The sequence below is a fragment of the Colius striatus genome, chromosome 14, assembly GCF_028858725.1.
Source record: "Colius striatus isolate bColStr4 chromosome 14, bColStr4.1.hap1, whole genome shotgun sequence".
Taxonomy (NCBI): domain Eukaryota; kingdom Metazoa; phylum Chordata; class Aves; order Coliiformes; family Coliidae; genus Colius; species Colius striatus.
The window spans coordinates 17,725,570-17,746,910 of record NC_084772.1 but is presented as its reverse complement, the minus strand read 5'-3'; the positions used below and the strand labels follow the sequence as shown (position 1 = coordinate 17,746,910).

Below are 21,341 nucleotides of genomic sequence, written 5' to 3'. Positions count from 1 at the left end.
GGGGAGCGAGCAGGGGCGGCGGCGCAGGCGGGAGCAGCGCCCGCACCGCTCCGCACACCGCCTACGTTGCAGCCTGTACTCGTGTTAAAGAAGCAATGCTGAAGTCCAGGAGGTTTTGCCCTAGAAGTCGGCCCTTTCAAGGAAAAAATGTACGATACAGTTAACTGGGGAAAAGGGACGTGAGGAGGGGAGCTCCCAGGAGGTGCTGGGACCTCGTGTTCAGCTATAGTGCTGTCCTCTCAAGCTGCAGAGGTTCTGGGGCTTGTGATTAGTGCTTGCCTGCCTGTCTAGAAGTGCTTCATAGTTCCTATAAGGGCCTTGAATCAGATATACAGCTTTTCACTTGTTAAAAAGAGAATGGAGGTACCTTTCCTAGAAATGAAAGGCAGGAAGAGGCCAGCTACTCACTATGTTTTGGAACCTTATGGTAAATCATTGTCACCTCAGGCTTTTAGGTTACTTGGGAGAGAGCACAGGGAAGAAAAAGTTGCAGAGGGTGAAATGGTATGGGAACCTGAATGGGTCTGAATCCCGGAAGGCTCTGGGAGGGTTTGAGGGAGGGTTCAAGAACTACTGCTTAATGCCTATCACAGCCTCATACACAAAACCTGGAATTGCTTCAGAATCCTAACATTATGGTAAGTATTTTTCCCAAGAAACATTTAAATCAGAAAGGTGGAACTCCTAAAAATGTATCACTAGCAGACAGTGCTAATGTCTCTTCCTTTTATGGGTGAGTTAGAGAAAAGCAAACCCATGAAACAAATCAGTGTAGGTTAAGTTGTGTTTCTAAGTCAGGCCAAACAAACTTCTAGAAGACTTAATTTACATATTTATTTACAGTTTGAAAACCAAAGATATTCCCATGCAACTTCACAAAATATTTATACAGTGTGTGAAGTTATGAAGACTGTTGCTGCACATTGACCCATCCAAAGTGAGTTGTAGATTCCATATACACACAGTATATGCAAGTTTCCAAGTAGCAGGATTAAAAAGAAATACTTGTACATGATAACAGAATCTTTAGATCAAATCCATCTCAAATGAAAAATGATGCAGAAAATTACATAGAAATATCTATATGATCACTCATTACAGTTTAGCGTCCCTAAAGAACTGCCATGCAAAGCTGCTGTTCGTGTTACTGAAGGCTGCCCTGTTGATCCTTCAATCTTTGTGTTGCCAAGCATAAAGGAAGTGGTAACGTGCAAAGGCGCAGAAGGATCCAAGCTTAAATGAAATACTTTTAAAACCAGACTTCCTCAAAAGAAAATTATTGCCTGTTTCATTGTAGAGATAAAACTTCATAAGGCATTAATATCAAATCACAGGTTTTTGTTTCACTTGGTGAGTAAAACCTCTGGATCTGAATTAATGTCCATTAAAGATGGATGGAACTTCTTACTGAAATCTCTATTTTATGGGGAGGTGTCCCTTCCTCCCCATGCCTGTCTGAATATAATCTGTGTCTACTAAGATAAAACTGACCTGCAGTCAGTTTTAAGTCTGACCTGCAGACAGGCAGTCCCACTTTTTTGAATGGGACTATTCACCTGTTCAAACTGGGGCCTGTATTCCCTTACAGTGCTGAACTGGAGCTGAAATAAAGCAGCTGGGCCATCTACAGCTAGGAGAGCAAACAGAATAGCCACAGCTGCCTTACTGTATCTTTACTAAGCTTTAACTTCACAAATACTATTAAAATGTAGTTAAGAACAGTGTTCCCATTCAAATTTAAAATAACCACGATCTCTGTTTCAGCTTTGCAGCTAATGGGTTTTTATTAAGGGCTAACTTCTGTTAGACACACATGAAAAAATAGTTCAAAGAAACTATGGTTTAAGGGATTATCAGAATAAGTTATTTTTTAAAAATCTTACAGCACTCAAGTTGACTGTGATTTACATTAAATACCAGTGTTAAATGAGCTGTATGAACGAGCTCTATGAATCAATTTTAAATTAAGGGCTTACAAAGCTTTCTGGAAAGACACCTTTTTTCTCTCTAATTTTAAAATAATTCCTAGCTTTTTGTGGTATACATGTAAGTAGTGGTGAAAGTGGTGCATCAGCCATACCTGGGGAGAGAGACACATAATTATAGCTTAACCCAAACCATATTTACCTTTCATGACTACTATAAAACTAAAACCACAACTACAGCATCTATATACAAAGACTAATGCTAAGACCAAACTGGTATGTATTTAAGTCTAAGCTTTTATAGTGGTAACATTTATATTCTGCTGCATTTATCTGTACTTTAAACAAACCGCGAAGGGTTTCCCTTGTAAGGGATACAACCAGAATGTAAGATGACAAAAATATTCAAGTGTGGGTTTTTCCTCCGTTGTACAGAGTTGGAATACTTACCTGCTGGTGCCAAGGATTTCAGAGACTCTAAAAGATGTGGACTAGAAAATTTGACCACACATCTGAATGGGTTTTTATCCAAAACATCCATTTTAGGATCACTTTTTAATATTGTTTCAAGCTGTTAACACAAAAATTTAAGCAGGGGATATAAGCAATTAATATATTCTATTCATGTTATTATTTAAACATCACATTTTTAATGTAGTATCTAATAAAACTGTATCTTATTTGTCTATTAGTGCTAACCTTAACATCATTCTGGCTGTAGGAACGTTTTAATAAAATCAGAGGGTGCCACCATGTGGTAAAGAGTTTTCTGCTGAAAGAGGCAGTTTGTTGAGTGATACTGTAAAATATTAGGTTTAAGAATTTCCAGTATTTCTGTTCATCAGATAAAAATCTGTGCATCATCCAAGAGGTTAAATTACGGTGGTGTATGCAGAGTAAGTTTTGGGTGTACTTCAAATAAACTGATTCCTCATTCACCACAGTGCTGGTTTAAGTCCACCGTTATCACAAAAACAAGTCAAAATGCTTAGTTCACAAGGCTGAAGGACTGAAACACGATCTAGTAGTCTGACCAAATCGCAGTGCAAATGTTTCTTAAAGACTCTTTTAACTCACTTATTTTAAAATGTCTTCTCTAACATTTGAAGAAATACTAAATTTGTCTTAACTTGCTCTCTAATGTGGCTACTAAATATTTATATCATTAAACATGATATAAAAACTTTTGTTCCTGTTTTTCCTACCTTATATTGTGCAAATTCAAGTTTTGGTTGGGGACCATCGCCAAAAGCTTCCCGATTCAATCTCTGTATTCTTTCTTTCTCCTTTTTGTTTTCTTGAACTATCCTTAAATCTACTACAGGGAGAAAAGGGAAAGGAGGAGAAAAAGCAGAAAGACAACTTATTTAGCCGATATAATACTGTTTTTCTAATCAGGTAATTGGTCCAGTGAAAATAATAAAATAATAATTCTAAATAACTAATCAAGTTTTTGTTTCACACAAGCTAGTTGTCTCCATTTTCTTACCAAGAGAGAAAATACAAGGTTACATATAAGTAGACTCTGGGCACTGGGTGTTTTTGGTTCCATAACCGATCCAATAACAGTCATGGGGAAATATTTCCCTCTCCTGGTGATAGCCACTATTCCAACATTCCACCAAGGATGGATAATATAATGTAAATGTAACATATTTACATCTCCCATGCAGAGTCTCATCTCTTAAGAGAGCAGTAATGACAGTCAAAATGCCACTGAATTTAAAATATACATACCACATTCTAGTGCTCCGTTCCTTTCTTGTAGAGGTCTCGGATGATAAGTTTGGAAGTTCTAAATGAGGGAAAAGAAAAAAAAATATCTTAGTCCACTTACACTTTTAGAGGCTGCAAATGAAAAGAACATTCCAGATTTCTTTTTACTTCTCATTCTAAAAGTGAATATTCTTCCAATTTTTGACAATCACTGGAAGTCAGACAGCCCAGTGTTACTTTGAGAAAAGAATGCCTAGCCTCTGATATTTGTGAATATTTCTGTATTTAAGTATTAAATGGATGAGCAGATTAAGTGCCCATTCTAACAGCCTCCAAACTATTGCTCTAGGAAGCAAAGTGAAATGATGCTAAAAAGTCCTAGGACTGAATTAGTAATACAATTTTTAGACTAAGCTTAACCATCAAGGATAAAAATAATAAAGAGTAGATGGGATAGCAAGTAATGACATCCCCATTGCAATGTTACCTTAATGAAAAGCTGTCCACCTCAGTACTTCAATATTATTTTAACTTGACGGTCTCCTGGAAGAGGTGACTTTTCCCCCCGTAGGGGGTGAGAACTAGGCCTGAAACAAAAAGCAAGACTTATCTTAGGATATACTTGTGAAGTGGCTCACCTGGCTGTATCTCTTAAACACAATATCTTTAAGAGAGTTTAAGGAATGACTTCGAAGCTCCATTTCACGTATGTGATGGTAATTGGAAGCAGCGATCAGGGCCTTTAAATAAAAATTGAAATTGTTTTAACATCACTCTTAATCTTATCATTGTGTTTATAATCTGGAAGAAATAAAGTATTTCTAGACCACAATGTTTTTGTTTCAAGTTAAGCAACTGCCCTTTAACTAGCAGGAGTCTCATGTCGGAGATGATGAGTAGACTCCTACTAAGCTTAATATTTAAGAACATTCACAGCATTAACCAGATAAGCCTATAGCTTTATCAGCTGAAAAATAAACAAACACTTGAAGAAAATAATGTAGTTACAAGAATGGAAATCTGCTAAATGCATTAAAAAATAAAAGGCCACCAATGCTGATCACCACGAGCTGACAGAAAATGTCTTTTAAAACTAATAGCATTCCCTCATGAGCTCATACATTTAGTTCTTGAAGTTAACTGTGCTGGTGTAATATTCTTCAACTTCTATGAGACAATTTAACGGAGTATTGCCTAACAGTTAAGAAATTAGAACAATTCAAGGTCAGCAAAAATCCAATAAACTGAATGTATTCACGATGCACTATTCCAAAGGCCACAAAGATTGGCTTTTGCCCCATTTTCATCCGGAGATAAGATAAAAAAGACTGTAATGTAGCAAATTATGTTACATGGTGAATCTTTACCCATTCTCTCAAAAGCTAACACAATTACAGTTTTGCATGACTGTGGTGAGGTCAGGTTCTACATTGTTTTATTCTGTACCTGACACAACAGAGGCAAGTTGCTCTTCAGCACTGAGACAGAAATGAAGACGTAAGGAGTCTGTGAATGGTATACAACATAGCTGGTTTTATACTGGTTTGGTTTTGTATACGGTGTTCCCCAGGCAATTCGGATCCAGATTGCATTATCTTCGTATTCTCTAAAGTTGATGGTGACCTAATTGAAAAAAAAAAAAAGCAAAGCTCAGATTTACCAGCACACTCAGTTGTCCGTAAAGATTTGTCATCTCTTAGCCCCGTGTTTACAAGACCTAAACGTAATTGAGGACACCACTGCCTGAATAAGAAACAAATCCCACTAGTATGGTCAGGACTGTATTTAAAGATTAAATGTTCACAAAAAAAAGAAAACCTCAAAAACTATGAGAAAAAATAACAATTCACCTTTCAAACAGTAATATATTACACTTTTCTTCCTGTTGATACATACTTTCTTCTGAAGGGTGAAAATAAAAATAGCTTATTACAAAAGCCTTGATTTCTTTTAGGAAAATAACAACATAACAAAAGGTGTCTATTTAGATCATAGAATGGTAGGGGTTGGAAGGGGCCTTTAGAAATCATCTAGTCCAACCCCCATGCAGAAGCAGGGTCACCTAGATCAGGTCGCATAGGAACATGTCCAGGCAGGTCTTGAAGCCCTCCAAGGAAGCAGACTCCAAACCCTCTCTGGGCAGCCTGTGCCACTGCACCCTCACCTCAACAGTGAAATAGTTTTTTCTTAAATATACTTTTTGTGTTCCAGCTTCATCCCATTATCCCTTGTCCTGTTGCTAGCTACTATAGAAAAAAGGGGTGTCCCAACCTCCTGACACCCACCATTTAGATTATTGTAAATGTTAGTAAGATCTCCTCTCAGTCTCCTCTGGCAATATTTCCAGTACATCCATTTTCTGAGAATATAAACTTTCAATCAACTTGTGATTTTAGGCCTGAATATAATTTATCACTGCTCAAAAGTACACAATCAGAAATGTAAAGATTTCCTTTCCTCTTCTGGTAGACCTAGTAACCTTGGTTACTTCTTTTTACCTTAAATCAATCTGGGTGACTTAAGAGTGAGGAAAACGTCCTTTTAAAAACCAAACTCCTCCCTTTGACTGAAGCACACATTAGCCAAGCTTTTACTTCAACTAGATGATAAAACTGTTTAAACTGCTGGAGCAATACCTCTTCTCATAAGGTTTTTGTGGTTTTAAAATTTGAAACTATTTCAAAGTTTTATTCTAAGGAGTTACATGAACTGCAGCCTATTATCTATTAGCCTGATTTGTATTTGTTGCCAGTGGGAATCCTTTGTGCAGCAGGAAGTGACACAGCTAACTAAGCAGAGGCATTTTCTGTTAACCTGCTTAAATGAAACCAGTGAACTAAAGCCAAGAAAAGGCTTCTGGAAATTGCTTTGTAACAAAGTGAGATGACAGTTATAGACTAAAAGTTGCTTCTTGCTATTGACAGTGGTCATCTAGTCATTATAATGTAATTAAGTACCTGTGCCAAGTTCTCATAGACATCACAAAATATCATTTCAAATTCAGAACTAAAAGAAAAAACTAGTAGCAAAATTGTATCAGTTAAGTCACAATAACTAAACTTCCTTGTCCTGTTTACTGGCTACTTCAAAGTCCCTGTCTTCTATTTGCTGCAATTCTTATTGTTTGTGTATTTTTACCGGGTAACAGGATAAAGGAGTTCTCAACTTACCTAGGCAAAAAGGACACTCAAACAGAGCAAAGATTTGAAAGAAAACAGAAACATACTGCCTTAATTGAAGCCAGTCATATTTTAAGGCAAACTCACATTTTCTTTAACTCCAGCATAGTTGTAAAGTTGCTAGAACACATAAGCAATACATGTTTCTTATTTCACATGCAGTTCCTACCATTTCCAAATGAATAACTTTTGATGCAGAGTGGAAGAATAAAAAATACCTTGCTAAAGCCATGAAAACAATCTATTGACACCAAAGCTGTGTAACAAATTGAGAAGGGATTTACTCTTACATTTTTCAAGGCTGATCGAAGGTGTCTTTTAAATTTTTTTTTGAACTCTGTTAAGTCAAAAAATTCCATTTCTTCCCCTGTTACATGAGAAAAAAGAAAGAAATGCAAATCATGTTTCCAAGAACTAGTTTAGAGCTATTTTTAGTTTTGTTGAAACAAAAATAAGCAGAAAAAGCTGAAGTTGTATAGCCTTACATGAAAAACTGTAAATTTGAGCTTCACTATTCCCATAGAGAAAAGGTTAATATTTAATTAGTAGCTATTCATTTAATAGTTGCTGGAAAAGTTAAAAGAAAGCATTCTGAAACCTCTAAAGGTATTTCCATTGAAAAAAAATCCATACTAGACTATATTTGTGTTTAAAATGTATGATACAAGGCAGAACTGCAGTAAGTTGCTGAACTGTGAGATTACAGCAAAGAAAGGTATTTTACCTGTTTTGTTCATCTGGTAAACACTCCACACCCTTTTGTTTGGGTAGATGTTGTTGTCTAAGAAAAATGGGAATTGCTCAATAACATATATCAAATGGTAATTAAAGGAACAATAACTTTACAATATTGTTATGCACAGTTTATTTTAAAGATTATTTCTGATAATGCAATAGCATTTATTCAGTATTCTTAACTACTACTCACAGCAAACCTAAAAGCAAATAGTTTTTTATTAGAAGAGATGGGAAGATCTTTTGTAATTCAGTTAACCAACCAATAAAGGGTTACTCAGAGGTTCAACATTTAAAGAGGGATTTTACCAAACGTGACTGAAATTCAGTCTAAACACAAAATAAAAAGTGTAGACTGTTAAAAGAAACCTTGAGATTTTAAACTATTATATTATCAACTTGTGAATTAATATGGAATTTAAGAGTTCCAACTGGATTTTTTCATTAGTTTTGTCACCATATTGGAGCACAATATTGCTGATTTTAGGGTTCAGTGCATAGTAAAAACAAACATATCTCTCTACATTTATATCTCTGTCTAGGATGGGACTTACTACAGGCTTAGAGCTAGTCACATCTCAGAAGAAGCAAACATGCTTTTGTTGATTTTGAGCTTCTGAAGTTTTTTTTTTAAAGAAGGTCAGATCCAGTAAGATTCATCATCTAAAACATAATCTCTATAGCAAACACATCTGTAACTCACTGAGGCATTATGTAAATAAGGCTTTATCGAGTTTCTAAGAAAAAAACCCCTAAAACTGTTATTTTAATTCATTTTTACTTACAAATTATGTCTAGGACAGCTGCTTGCTTTATGTCTGTAGAATTTTCCTAGAAAGGAGAATAACAGCGCACAGTGAACTGCAAGTCCAGATTGCTCAGTCACACTAAGTGAAAAACCTCTGTATTTGTAGTTTAAATTACACTGCATTGAAGTCCACAGCATATACACTCTCTTCAGAGACTCTATAACTTAAGAGTCATTCTCAGTGTTCCTAATTACAATCCCAATGTTCATACTGAGCTTTTATACATCTTGAGCAACTTAGAGCTCAGAAACACGTATGTCTGTACTGGATATGGGTCAATCCTGAACTCCTATCCATCAGACAAAATTAATGGTATTACCAGTTCAGCTTTACATTTGCCAGACTGTAATTTGATGCTGTTATAGCCAAAAAGAATTAATTTCTTCCGAAGAATGGGTTTTTTTGGTCAGTGTTTCAACGTGCATTCCGTATGTCACTGACAGGCAGCTCCCAAAGAAAATCATTACCTCACAGAGTTGAACAACTTCTTGAGAAATGTTTTCCTTTGTCTGCTGAAAGTTTACAGTTTGCAGCTGCGCTTCAGAGAGAAACCCCCATTTTTGTAGCATCGTCTTGATTTCATCTCGTGGTATTTTTAGTACAGTTCTTCGGATATACTCAGCGACAATTTCATCCATGATGAAGCCACCTGAAAAGCGGAGACGTTAAAGAAGTAAAGACCAAGGCACAGGAAGGCTCAAGAGATTCGCTCACTTAGTAAGGTGTAGAAAGCTGCACCTAGGCAGGACTAGCAGAACATTGGCATTAGTCCTAAGCACATGACTACTACAGACTTCATCAGATACCAACAACAGCGAGTTTCTACAGTATTTTCTCCTGAAGCCCTCAGAAGTTTCCCATACTCACCGAGGCCTGGGCTGAGCTTCTGAAAAGTAACAGGGCACTGGCCCTCGCTGTGGGACGTTACTCCCTGCCAGGCCTGGGCTGGCCCCGTGAGTGTCCTGAGGGCCACAGACAGCGTGAGCAGACGCGAAAGGAAGCGAGGGGTGGAACAGAACGCCAGATCCCCAGTAGCCACAGCAAAGCGCCCGCTCGCCCGACAGCAGAGCCGCGCACCGACCCTTCCCGCGCGCCGCGCGGCTCGCGCCCCGCCAACCACCGCCCGCCTTTCGAAGCACCCAATCAGCCTCCGCGCCGTGCTCAGCCGCCCAATCAGAAAGCTCTCCGCCTCCCGCCCCGCAGCGCGCTGCCGCTGACGCCGTGAGGGCTCTTCCCGGGGCTGCCGGGAGCACTGAGGGGGTTTCCGGTCCGGGCTGTGGGGGTTGCCGGTGCCTGTTCCCGGCCCTGCGTGGCTGGTGTGCCGCGCTCGGTGCTGACCTCACCGGGCTCGTCCTCTGAGGACTGGAGTAAGTGCGAGGATGGCTGAGAGGGGAGGCTTTGGCCGGACCCGAGCGGGCAGTGTTTCCTTTCTATCCCTGAAGGAAAAAAAGGGACGTGTAGAGACTCCTCTCCCATCGCCTGCTTCTCTCCCCACCGCCTGGTTTTGGGACAGTCGTGCCCTACCTGAACTCGGGACTGGAACCTGGGCCCCCCTGCTGAGCCCGAATTCTTCTTCGGGGCTCATGGAGGGCTTTTGAAAGGGCTCTTCTGAGTAGGAACAGGGGGTACGCCGTTGAGACTGCCGTAAGCTTGCTTGTCCCTGTGTATCCCTCGCTATTTGAAAGGACTCTTTGGAATACCGAAGAACTACAGACTGAAAACTGAGTTAGTTCAGGGCGCCCTTCAGCTGTAACTGTTGATGACAGTATAGCAGCCCCTTTTACCCGATAGCAAAGCTGTGTTCCACTGAGAGTGTTTACGTTCTGCCAAGTGCTCTGTGTTTTTTCTTGAGGGCCTCTCGCTGCTCAAAGGATGAGGTTCTGCCTGATGCATTTGGGGAGCACGATCCTCTTGATCCCTTTCTTTCAGAAGGGGAAAAGTGGTTCTACAGTAAACCACAAATTTCTTTCAGCAGCACTAATTTCATAGTGTTCTTAGCTGCTAGATTGGGAAATGAATGCAGTAGTACTAAAATAAAGCTTAGTCTAGTGGATAGAGCTGAAGTACAAGAGCAGCTTGCAAAACAGACATTTGGCAACAGTGTAATCTTCAGCATGCTTTACTCGTGTACTGGCTGGTTCTCATCATCCTTGACTGTATATTCTTGTCTTCATAGACAAAGCAGGAATAGAAAGATTGCTTCAGTAATCTTTTGTGATATAATCATATATTGTGCAGTGCAATTTGCTGCATATTATAATAAAAACATTCTAGTAATTGTCTTGTAACTATGCTTTCATTCTGAGTATGACCTTAAATAATAGCCAGGAGATGAAAATACCCTATTGTGCTTCACTTGATCACTTAGTTTAGCCAGAAATAAAACTGTAGAAATTACTTGATACTCAACTTGCTTTATTCATTAGGACTAACGCTTTCTTAACTTGCTTTTACTAAGCAGGTATGATATAGTTTTATCAGATAATTATTCTAAAAAGCAGCAGGTGAGTGCTCATTGTGCTGATGTAAGGGATATTGAATTGTTGGTGAAAAGTGGTCACGTAAAAATACAGTTAAAATCCTATAAGTCTTATTAATCAAAGTTTTTAAAAAGTATTGTTATAATTTATGCTCAGGGAAAGTAAACACAATCTAAATACAATACATTTATATAAATGTTTTAAAAGTAGACATAATCTCCTCCCCAGCCCCTTCTGTATTTCCTTCCTGTTCACAAGTCTTCATAGATACATATCTAAATTATTCCCCCCCCCCCATTCTAATATGTAATATTGGAAAACTACTGTGTAGTCTTGAAAAATTCAAGAGGTTGTGATTAATTTTTAGAAGATCTAGTTAAACTTGGCTTATTGAAGTGAAGATGTCTGGCTAAATTTCTTGGAAACATTGGAAAGTTAAGAGTCATTCTCAGTGTTCCTAATTACAACCTGAAAGACAGCAGAATAGAGATACTTTAATATCCTGGTTTGGAAGATGTTAACCGTGTTCCTGAAAGCTAAAACTAGGATCTATAGTTCAGAGTTCACCAGGTTTTTGAAATGGTGTTCATAACTGTGATTTATCATTTCCCTGAATTGATTGATCTTCTGAGCATTCTAAGCTATTGTAATAAAAATACTTGATATATAAAAGATAACACTACAAATGCAGAAGTTCTACTGAAGTACTAGGAGTGGTGCCTGCATTGAACACCAACGAGTTAGCTGTGGAGCTGAATGCTTTTTTAAATGCTAAAACTTTGTATAATCTCACAGAAAACACCCATGATTTGGGTAAACAAATTCCTGGTTGGTTTGTAAGTATTTTTCTCCAAAGCCAAACAGTACTTAGTAACCGAGAGCTTAAACCCAAAATGTCTGATCTTACTCAAATTAGACGCTGAAATGAGGTGCAAAAGTAAATGTTACAGATGGTGAGTGATGCAGTGGCTTCATACGAATGTGCAGATGTTTGCCTTTCCCTCAGTCCGTGTTCTCCTTTGCACGGTCGTGCTGCCGCCTCGTGGATGTTGTTTGAGTGAGTGCAGCAAACACCTTGTGTCCCGTAGTACTGTAGGAACCTCCGTGTTTGTGGTTAAGGAGCTTCATGATGAACAATGTAGATGCTCAGGTGCATTTTTCATCTTCAGAGTTAGTAAACAAGGATTTGCATTTTGCTTTAAGAAGTCTTTTTTTTTTTTTTCTGAGCAATATGTGAATTCATATTTTTTAATACTGGAACTTGAAAAAAAATTACTTTTATGTGCAACATGAAAAATAGAATAGCCAAAGTTGTAGCCTTCTAACATGTTTTAATGAAATGTAGAAGGCTTTTAATTGATGAAGTGCACTGTCACCTATTTGTGGCATTGATAGCTTTCATCCACTTTATCTGAATAATTTTGTAAACTGTCGGTGATTACTAATCTTAGTTTAGAAATAATGAATCTTTCCTTGAAATGCTCCCTTTAACTTCGTATCCTGTGCTGATGTGTGTGCTACCCATTTCACTAGCACACTGTGCTTGCTTTCTCCTTCTGAGACAGCCAGCTGAGATGACAATTTTAGGAAGTACGGTTGGAGGCTGAATGATGAAGAGATTTAATAATCATCTGGGTTCACAAGTGTTACAGTAATGTGCAGTCACTGAGCAGGTCACCCTCTCTGGGGAATGCTAACTCTGGTGCTATCAAAAAAATCTACTGATAAATTCAAAACATATTGACTTTGTGTGGCATGCAATAAAAATCTGGTGGCAATAACACAGCAGGGTTCTTAATCACTTTGCTGTTACAGTCATGCTCCTGCTGTCAAATTTCTAAAAGGTTCATTTGTTAATTTGTTGAATAGAATCCTTAAGCAACTTGTACAGTTCCCCACTTCTTCGATGCTAAGAGTATATGTAGTACAATACTAGACTGCTACATAGTACAGGGAAAAATTTAGAAAGAAATCACTCTGTGTGTTTTCAGCGCTACTTGGAACATGTTCTCATGGGTCTCAACAGGCTTTTAAATCTGTTTGGATTTTTAAGATTTAGTTGGCTTGTGGGAATGAAACTCCTGTTAAGCTGAACACATGATGGGAAATAGTGGGTACATTAGTGTACATGCCTCTTCAAGCCAAATATATGACTTGAATATTCTGGGACTAGCAGTGTAGATTATAACTGCCAGCACTGCAGCTGAATATCCAGATTTTGCAATTGTAAAATCTGACCACGAGTATTTACCTTGTCTATTTAGCTGGGGTGTTGAAACAGAGATGCCTACTTGGTTCAACTTGCAGCGATGTTTGCCTAATACACTGTGGCTAGAAAGGTGATCTCTGTGAGGAGAGGAAATGTAAAAATACTAAGTAAACAAGCACAAAGGGCATCTTTTAAATTCAGTGGCAATATGGGTCATACAAGTAGAATTTTCTCAAGGTGAGCCCTTTTGTCCTGGTATGAACTTCTCCCTTCCCTGGTGAAGTGATCTTCCACAACAAAGGTGTCATCTTATTTCAGCCACCATCATACGATGCTTTCATCCTTTTCAACAAAAGATCTTGAAAATTACTTCTGGGAATATTTATTAAACATCTGATAATACAGAAATTTATTTCTAGAATGAAGTTTGCTCCTGCTTCACAGAACCCTGCAGAAAAGGACCTGGTAGTGTGGATAGTGTCAGCAACAAGGGCTGACAGCATCCCAGGCTGTGTTAGAAGCATAGCGAGCAGCTCAAGGGAAATTATTACTCCCCTCTTCTTGGCAGTCTTGAGACTGTATCTGAAATACTGTATTCATCTTTGGATCCCACGGTCTAACCAGAGATGATAAAAAAAATGAGCCCAGCAAAGGGTCAGGAGGGTGGAAGAGCTGGTATATGTGTCAAGGCGAAGGGAGCTAGGATGCTTTAGTGTTCAAAAGAGAAGGCTTGAGGCAAACCTCAATACTGCCTTCCCCTATCTGATAGAGTGAGGGATTCATAAAGAAGACAGATCCAGAGGCTTTTCAGAGGAGCATGATGAAAGGGACAGAGGCAGCAATGTGAAGTTGCAAGAAGGGATGTTCCAATTCTGCATAATGAATCATTACTGTTTAGATGAAGTGATTAGTACTGGTTTTTAAAGCACTGTCATTGGTTTGGGACAGGATTTTTTTTTTTAAATGCATGTAGATAACCAAAATAGATGCCAGCTCTCAAAGTGCTGTAATGAAATACCATTGTGCTTCTTTCTCTGGGCCAACTTTGTGGAAGGTAGAAAGAAAATTACATTTACTTAGCTTTTTTAAAGCTAGAAAGAAGAGAACTGAAGTAAAAAATGAAAAGATAATCTGCGGTTCAAGAAAGAGAAATGCTATTAGAGAATCCTTGAAATTAAAATCCCAAATACATGCTTATGTCCATGAAAGCACAGAATATAAACTCCTAGTTAATTTTTAACATTTTGGCTGAGTAGAAGAACAGAGGTGTTCTGGTTTTAATTACTTGAACTGCGCAATATGAGAGCTGCATTTTGATCTAAAATATTTTTTGTTAAAATAAGACTGTGTGAGATCTTTAGTTGACTCAAACCTTTTAGTTAATACTTTCATATTTTAATGCTGACAGGTGGAAGTTTTCTCAGATTCTTGTCCCAAAGTAAAGATGCATCCAGACCTGTCCCCTCATCTGCACACTGAAGAATGTAACATAATTATCAACTTGCTCAAGAAGTGTCACAAGGAGGTAAGGAGTTTTAAGCAGAGAAAAGAGTTGGTGGGTTGGGGAAATGAGTGTCAGGTAAAATAGTGAGAATATTCTATGATCCTAGAGAGAAGAACCTCCTCTAGGCAGAACAATCATGAAATGTAGGTAGTATCTGATGACTGTGTGTAAAACTTTGCCAGTGATTTCTTTAGGAAAGAAAATGTGCTCTAAAATTGTCTGTGCTACAGCTTGACAAGTATGGACCTATTTTAAGAACTGAAATAACTTCTACATCTTTCAGTATTTTGTGCTCTCTTTCAGTATGCTCACAGCATTTTCATATTCCAACTGTCCACTGGGCAGATGCTTCAGTTTGTTTATAAGCAGATGTGCTGATGGGGATCTGGACACGCAACTGCTGTACATTCAGTGCTTGGAGAGCTAAATGCAAATTACTGTTTGACTTCCATGTTCTTAAAAGGCATCTACACAAAGATGTACATACCAAATTGTCTTCGGGTTTCTCAAGGTGTTTCATTGGTTCAAGAAGGCAGAATCTTCACCTCACTCATTTAAAACCCCTTTTAAAAATTAGCTCTGTAGAAACCTCTAGATGTGGCAGAGTCAATGCAAGCTATCTGCAGCATTGTTGCAATACTGTTCATTATTTTCCCAGTTCTCTCATATACCCCAAATAGATGTTCTACATGTGTAAAAAGCTTGATTTCCTAGTTTCCACTGAGACAAAAATATATTTCAATGTTGAATATGAATGTGAAAACAATGGTTTACACCATTACACACAATCTACAATAGTTTCACCTCTGTGTTCAGATGTGATTAGTATACTCTCTTTAATACAGTTGTCCATACATTTTAAGACAATACCAAGTGTTAGCTTTCCTGTTTTGAGTGAGTGGAATTCTAAATATTTCTTTGCAAAAGTTACTGCAGAGAGCAAAAACAAGGCTGATAATACAAGAAATGTGAGGGAAGATGTTTTGCATGAAAAGGGGATAACACTTTTACAGATTTCAAAGTAGCTAAACTAACATAAACCAAACTTCAGCAGTACCACACTTTGATTTATAAGTTACAACAATGAAGGGTGCAGAGTTTTAATACTAACATTTATTTGCAATAAGTATGCTGTACTGGACTTGTTCAGCAATTCAATGATTTTTATTGGCATTTATAGTGAAATAACTTAAAATGTAAGCATGCTGGAATCTGTCATCTCATAGGTGGCACTTCCCATACCATTTCCTGTCTGTTCCATTCACTGTCTCAATTTTTTGGAACCTAAGATACAAAGTTCTACAGAATATAGACAAAAGTTGTATTACGAGTAGGAGTTATGCTAGGTAAAAAATTTATTTGCCTGAAAATGCTTGAGGTAATTTGAGAGATTGTGGAGACCTTCATTGTTTGTGGGTTTTTTTAACTGATTTTTTTTGTTCAACAAATTTAATGTTGTAATGTAGCTAAAAGTGTTCAGTAGCTAGAATTCAGAAGACTCTCCTTATACATTAACTACTATAGTATCAACAGGATTGCCAAACAAAAATGACTATCAGTTAAAAGGACAATATAAATGTACAATAGGCAATATAAAATTAAATATGTTGTCATTAGTTTTTCATAATTGTGAAAACAAATCCATTCAGGGAAGAAAATACACTCAGATTTGCACTGTTTTTTGGAGTGGGTTTTTGGTTTATCTTTTGTTTCTAAATAAAAATGGATATTAATATACAAGTGTCAAAGGCTTTTTGTGTAATGTAGTCTAGTGTGAGTTTAAGAGGCAATGGGAACTAAAAAGGTGTACTTATATTCCTTGGCAGCAAGTGATCAAAGGAATCTATTGTCAATTTGACTTATGAAGGGTCTAGGAGCAGCAATAATAGTCATGCACAGGATTATATTCTTTTGGTTTTGTTTGAAGTTAATCTTTATATGAAGAGGAATTACTTTTATCAATCTTGTGCTTAACTATGAGAGGGTATTTGTGCTAAATCTCAGTACAGAAAGGGTGAAGATGGCTTCTTCCACACTCAGCTGAAAGGAAGCAATACTTTTTCATTTAAAATTCAGGGAGAATGAACTGAGATATTCTTTTAAAATTGAAGTTACCAAAATCTGAAAAGTCAATGATCTTAATCAGTTACCAGTGACTACCTTCTATTTTATTATAATGTCAAGATGTTGTAAGAACCTTCGTATGCGACTTAAATTAACATTCCTGAGGGTTGAAAAGCATTATTTTTTCAATTGGGTGTCCTGTGTGTGCGTTTTCACAGAAATCAGTTTAATTTACTTTATTCCTAATCTAGAACCTGCCCTTTATATAAAATTTTGCATCTTGTGAAGAGAGGTTAATGAGATTCCTATTTGATGTCATTGTGAGTTTTTTGGGTTTTTTTAACAACTCTGCTCTGGTCCTAAGTGCATACTTTAAAGAGACTTTATTTTACAGGTGGCAGGTCGAAGAAACACATATTGTCTTGCAATTGAATCATTGTAATGGGCATAATAACTCCTTCTGAGAAACTGATTATTTTTTTTCCTCATCATTTGAGTCAAAAAGTTGACAGCATAGGAATCTGGCTATATAAATGAGGATTTAACTTACTGTATGCAGTAGTAAGAGTGGGGTTAGCCTGAAATGTGAGCACTCACCTTGAAATTTAACATGCAGGTATGGGACTAGAATACAAAATTAGATCTGTATAAGCTAAAATGAAAATGTTGTAAAAGCAAGATCAGCTTGTCGTTTATCCCATGCAACTGCTTCAGAGTGTCATCTGATGCCCTTTATAAAGCACAGAGGTATAAACAAGCTAATTATAGCACTGCTATAGCTAAGTATTTGTCATAAACTTTATTAACCTGCTGCTACTTTCAGAGTCATGTTCCATTTGTTCTGTTGGCTGAAAACTTGTCCACTATTTGAATTCTTAATAGTATTCCTGTATGACTTGTATAAATCCATCCAGCTGTTCGGCAGCTACAGAAGTATACGTAGCTTTCCCTCTGAAGTGGGAAGTTCCAAAGTTCTTCATGAGCTCTATTTTTTGAAATTCATGAGTTCTCTAAAAGATTGGTCAGATTGTCTCTATTGATTGTATAGATGTAAATAGCCACTAAAACCTTTGCTTCTTCAGGTCTTCTGAGTTGCTTGGAAGCTCTGCTACCAGGTTCTGCTATGAGATTCCGTGGCATGGTAGTAAGCATCACTCTGAAAAAGTAGTCTTTTTAGAAGGATGCATTCTGAGTGATTTGTTGGTAATATGAATTACTTTAGGAAAGACATGTTAAGAATACCGATTTTTATGGTGAGTATCATCAGGTTTTCAGAAACTAGTAACACAAGTATGCATAAAGTCCACAGCAGAGCTGTCTCATAATGACGGTAAATACATCTCATTTATTAACCTCACGATCTGGAGAAGCTTAATACCCTGGTTTTTATACTGGTTCTTACACTTCAGTCATTTAAGCAGAGTATCTGCATCTTCAACAACATATTCTTCATGTGGTTAAGATGGTGGTGCATCAAGTCTTTTGCCTCTAAGAAGTAATACAAAATGAAGCACAGAGGACGTTGTCTCCAGGATGCGGAGCTCACGGTGTTTATTTTTTGTATGTTATTCAAGCAAGTGTGAGCGAAAGTTGTACAACTGATCCCTAGATCAATACAATGTCTGTTCTACATTCAAACTTCAAAGCTTCAGCTTAAGTATCCTGTTTTAGTCTGGTTATAGAGCATGGTGAATATCTCCAACTTTCAGCAAGGCAGGGTGGCTCAAATGAGGTTCAGGAGCAGCTCTGACTTCTAACTACTCTAAAAAAATTACGAAGGATCATTTTTCATAACGAGAGAAAAGGAAGACCAGGATATGTGCAAGATGCAAGTGACTTCTAGGAAATTTAGAGCATCAGAGGAGGAAACCTTTGAATTGTATTTTTTTTCTCTCCCTAACTTGCCAGCACAACGTTTTGAAATTTTTTGGCTATTGCAATGATATTGACCGTGAGATGCGGAAGTGCTTAAAGAAAGAGGTAAGAAAGAAAGTTACTACAAGTTAAATGCATAAGTAAAAAAAGTCCATGGGATATAAATAGAGTTGCTTTTTACTATGTAGTACAAATCAGTAAATAGATCTTGAAATGTAAGCAGATTCTGGAGTGGGCATTTCAGACCAAACTTAAACTTCTGTTGGATAAACTTTTCAGGTAAAATCTGTCTGGAACAAATGACATAAACTGTTTTTTTGGATACATAAAAATAGGCAAACACACATTTTAACCAAGCAAGTAGGAACTGACACTCCAAATTGCTTCTGATTTTTTTTTTCTTTTTTTTTTTCTTTTAGTAGTGGTAAATTAAATTTTCACACACCTTTTGACTTGAAATTGTACTTGCTAATTTAGACATAAATTTCACAATCATATCTGAAAAGGGAAACTTCAAGTGCATGAGACCCAGAACAGTTCAGGCTCCCTATTTTCCCCTCTGCCAGTCTGTGGGAATTAAGTTCATCTGCTTGTGTGAAATAGCTTTTCTTTTTTTCCTTCTGTAAAAACTGTAGCACAGATCTGGAAGATAATAAAGTAATGTTTCTTTCTGTGTAATCTTTTTTTTTTCTTTGTTCCACTGAAGTCTTTACATTAAAGTTCTTGGTGGCCATATTTGCCTGCCTTCTTAAAATATGGTTACATTGATGTGCTATTGGTAGGAAGCCCCTGAAAGGCTGTTCACGAGTACAGAAAAGATACAGGTGTAGCTTTTCAAGATCTGTTGTTCTCATTCTACATAAAAACATGGATAAGTTATTGAAAAAGTAAATATTGGCATGGGGAAAAGTTAAGCATTCTGTAAATGGTAAGTAATGTTTCGGGCCATTATTTCAGTTGTAAACCAATCAGTATAATGAGTGAAAAATGGCAAATCCTTTCCAAAATCAATCTCCTTAGTCCATTACATTAGATGGATAACTGAGTATTTGTGGGTTACTTGAGTTTTATTCTTGATACCAATTATTAAAAAATTGAACAAATCTATCCTCTAACTTCAGGCTGGGAATAATTTGCTTCTCATGAAATTTATATCAAGTCATGCATTGATTTGTAATTTTTGATTTCTTTTAGTCATGAAAAGGTTTCCTTTTTGGCTGCAATGAAAGAAAGTTAGGTTCTTCAGTGTTCAGGCTTTTGCTAGTGCAGGGGCATGCTTGAAAGCATGGACTTTGTATGCATATTTGTAAACTGTGAAGGCTTTCTTGATTCTGTTTTACATGGAAATCCCGTCTCCATTGTGTTTCTTTTTTAAACCACAAAAAAAACCCCAAAATGCCTTACCCCAAACCCCTAAATTTGCTATAGTTTCTTTCATCTTGTTATATTACTTCATCTATGCACATAATTAATCACCAGCATCAAAAATAGACCAAGTCTGTGATGACAAATTCATGTTTCAGAAGGCAGACACACATTAATCAGTAGCTTTTAAAAGGATGACCTGTGCCCTAGAGTAGCACCAATGCAACTTCTTTCCGAGTTCATGTGGGCAGTATAGCTGTCATATATAAGATAGCTGTATAATTAAGTTTCTCCATAAGATTAGCTGAATCTGCTTTATTAGAATGTTCTAATACCCTTTGGCTTAATAACCTCAAACCCATAAAAATGTATTTTAATAAAATAAATATTAATTTCAAAGTAAAAATGAAGCAATATATAGGTATTAATAAGAATTGCATTTTTAATGCATGAGTCAAAGATTTTCTTTCTGTTACTGTGTAATAAACACTCTACACTTTTAAGTTTGACTTATCAATTCAATGGTAACAGCTGATCTGTTAATTTCCTTATCTCTTTTCCAGTATGAAGAAAACAGAGCCAGGAACCAGGCGAAGCGGTGGAAGCAAATTAATGCTCAGAAAGAGTCAGAGAAGTGATCTGTGCTCAGCTGGACAGCTGCATCTCAATAGGGACACTCAGCAGAAAGTTGACAGAATAAAACTTTCCCATCACCAGTGCTCAGCCTGTTTGTGAGATGGTGAAAATATAAATGCACCTAATAGGTACTCATTGCTAGCAAGGCAAACAATGTGGAAAAAAGAAGTATAATAAATGATCACTCACAACTTAGTTTTTGACCTCTAAAAAAAGTATTGTGGCAAGTCTTTGTTCTTGAAATAGATTGGTTATGATTGTTAAGCAATGAGGAATCAGTGTGTGTGAAGTATTATATATCCAATGCTGCTCTATTCCCTACTTTGTGTGGAGCTGTATTTATTTCTTTGTGTTTAGCAGTTTCTCTTTCGTATCTTTTTTTTTTCCTGTGAAACACTGAATGTCTTTTTCATTACTCTTCGTAGTGTTGTGCTAACACTGCTTAAATGAATTAGCAAAAAGAAATTTTAAACAGATGTGGCTTGAGATTGTAAATTGCCTTTCAAGTCATAATTGAAGTTCTAGTATTTTTATTGGAGCTGAAATGATGAAACTACCATCTTATACTGAGAAGATTAAAAATCCTTCCTGCCAACTGTATGTATAGTGTAGACTGTTTTAAGACAATTTGTTCATCATACTCAAAGCAAGCAGCTTTAGAAAATCAGGATGGAATGCTTCCAGGGATTTACAAAGCTTTGCCTTGATTTTAATTGGGTACAATCAATGTGTGCTGAATGATTTGGGTTGGGTTTTTATCTTTATTTTTTTTTGAAGAGGAGTGCTGCCAAAAATACAAGCTAAATAGTTCTTCCACTTACTCTCATCCAAAGGTGAAGGTAAG

General features: G+C 37.1%; 2 protein-coding genes across 3 annotated transcripts; one reads left to right on the top strand and one right to left on the bottom strand.

Moving 5' to 3' along the window:
- Position 1: 1 nt before the first annotated feature.
- CMC2 (C-X9-C motif containing 2) lies at positions 2-20,688 on the top strand. Of its 2 annotated transcripts, none has more exons than XM_062007707.1 (4): positions 2-149; positions 14,462-14,578; positions 18,530-18,601; positions 20,425-20,688. In XM_062007707.1, the coding sequence occupies exons 1-4, from the start codon at positions 96-98 to the stop codon at positions 20,497-20,499; spliced, it is 318 nt and encodes a 105-aa protein (XP_061863691.1). In that variant the 5' UTR covers positions 2-95; the 3' UTR covers positions 20,500-20,688. The 2 variants fall into 2 exon arrangements, with proteins under 2 accessions (XP_061863691.1, XP_061863692.1); XM_062007708.1 differs by lacking the exon at positions 2-149 and adding an exon at positions 9,583-9,731.
- On the bottom strand, positions 1,910-9,467 carry CENPN (centromere protein N). The gene is made up of 11 exons (XM_062007705.1): positions 9,232-9,467; positions 8,832-9,013; positions 8,341-8,386; positions 7,545-7,601; positions 7,111-7,187; positions 5,088-5,264; positions 4,280-4,381; positions 3,663-3,720; positions 3,131-3,243; positions 2,376-2,496; positions 1,910-2,080 (listed from the first exon to the last, which is right to left on the bottom strand). The coding sequence occupies exons 2-11, from the start codon at positions 9,000-9,002 to the stop codon at positions 1,965-1,967; spliced, it is 1,038 nt and encodes a 345-aa protein (XP_061863689.1). The 5' UTR covers positions 9,003-9,013; positions 9,232-9,467; the 3' UTR covers positions 1,910-1,964.
- Positions 20,689-21,341: the final 653 nt, after the last annotated feature.

What these genes read in the sequence shown, in the direction of transcription:
- CMC2 (XM_062007707.1), top strand. Translation starts at nt 96, where the DNA reads ATGCTGAAGTCCAGGAGGTTTTGCCCTAGAAGTCGGCCCTTTCAAGGA. An exon ending in TCAAGAAGTGTCACAAGGAG is followed by an intron (nt 14,579 to 18,529) that starts GTAAGGAGTTTT and finishes CTAACTTGCCAG; the next exon opens with CACAACGTTTTGAAATTTTT. An exon ending in GGAAGTGCTTAAAGAAAGAG is followed by an intron (nt 18,602 to 20,424) that starts GTAAGAAAGAAA and finishes TCTCTTTTCCAG; the next exon opens with TATGAAGAAAACAGAGCCAG.
- CENPN (XM_062007705.1), bottom strand. Translation starts at nt 9,002, where the DNA reads ATGGATGAAATTGTCGCTGAGTATATCCGAAGAACTGTACTAAAAATA. An exon ending in ACTTGCCTCTGTTGTGTCAG is followed by an intron (nt 4,382 to 5,087) that starts GTACAGAATAAA and finishes TTTTATTTAAAG; the next exon opens with GCCCTGATCGCTGCTTCCAA. An exon ending in GAAATCCTTGGCACCAGCAG is followed by an intron (nt 2,081 to 2,375) that starts GTAAGTATTCCA and finishes CTCTCTCCCCAG; the next exon opens with GTATGGCTGATGCACCACTT.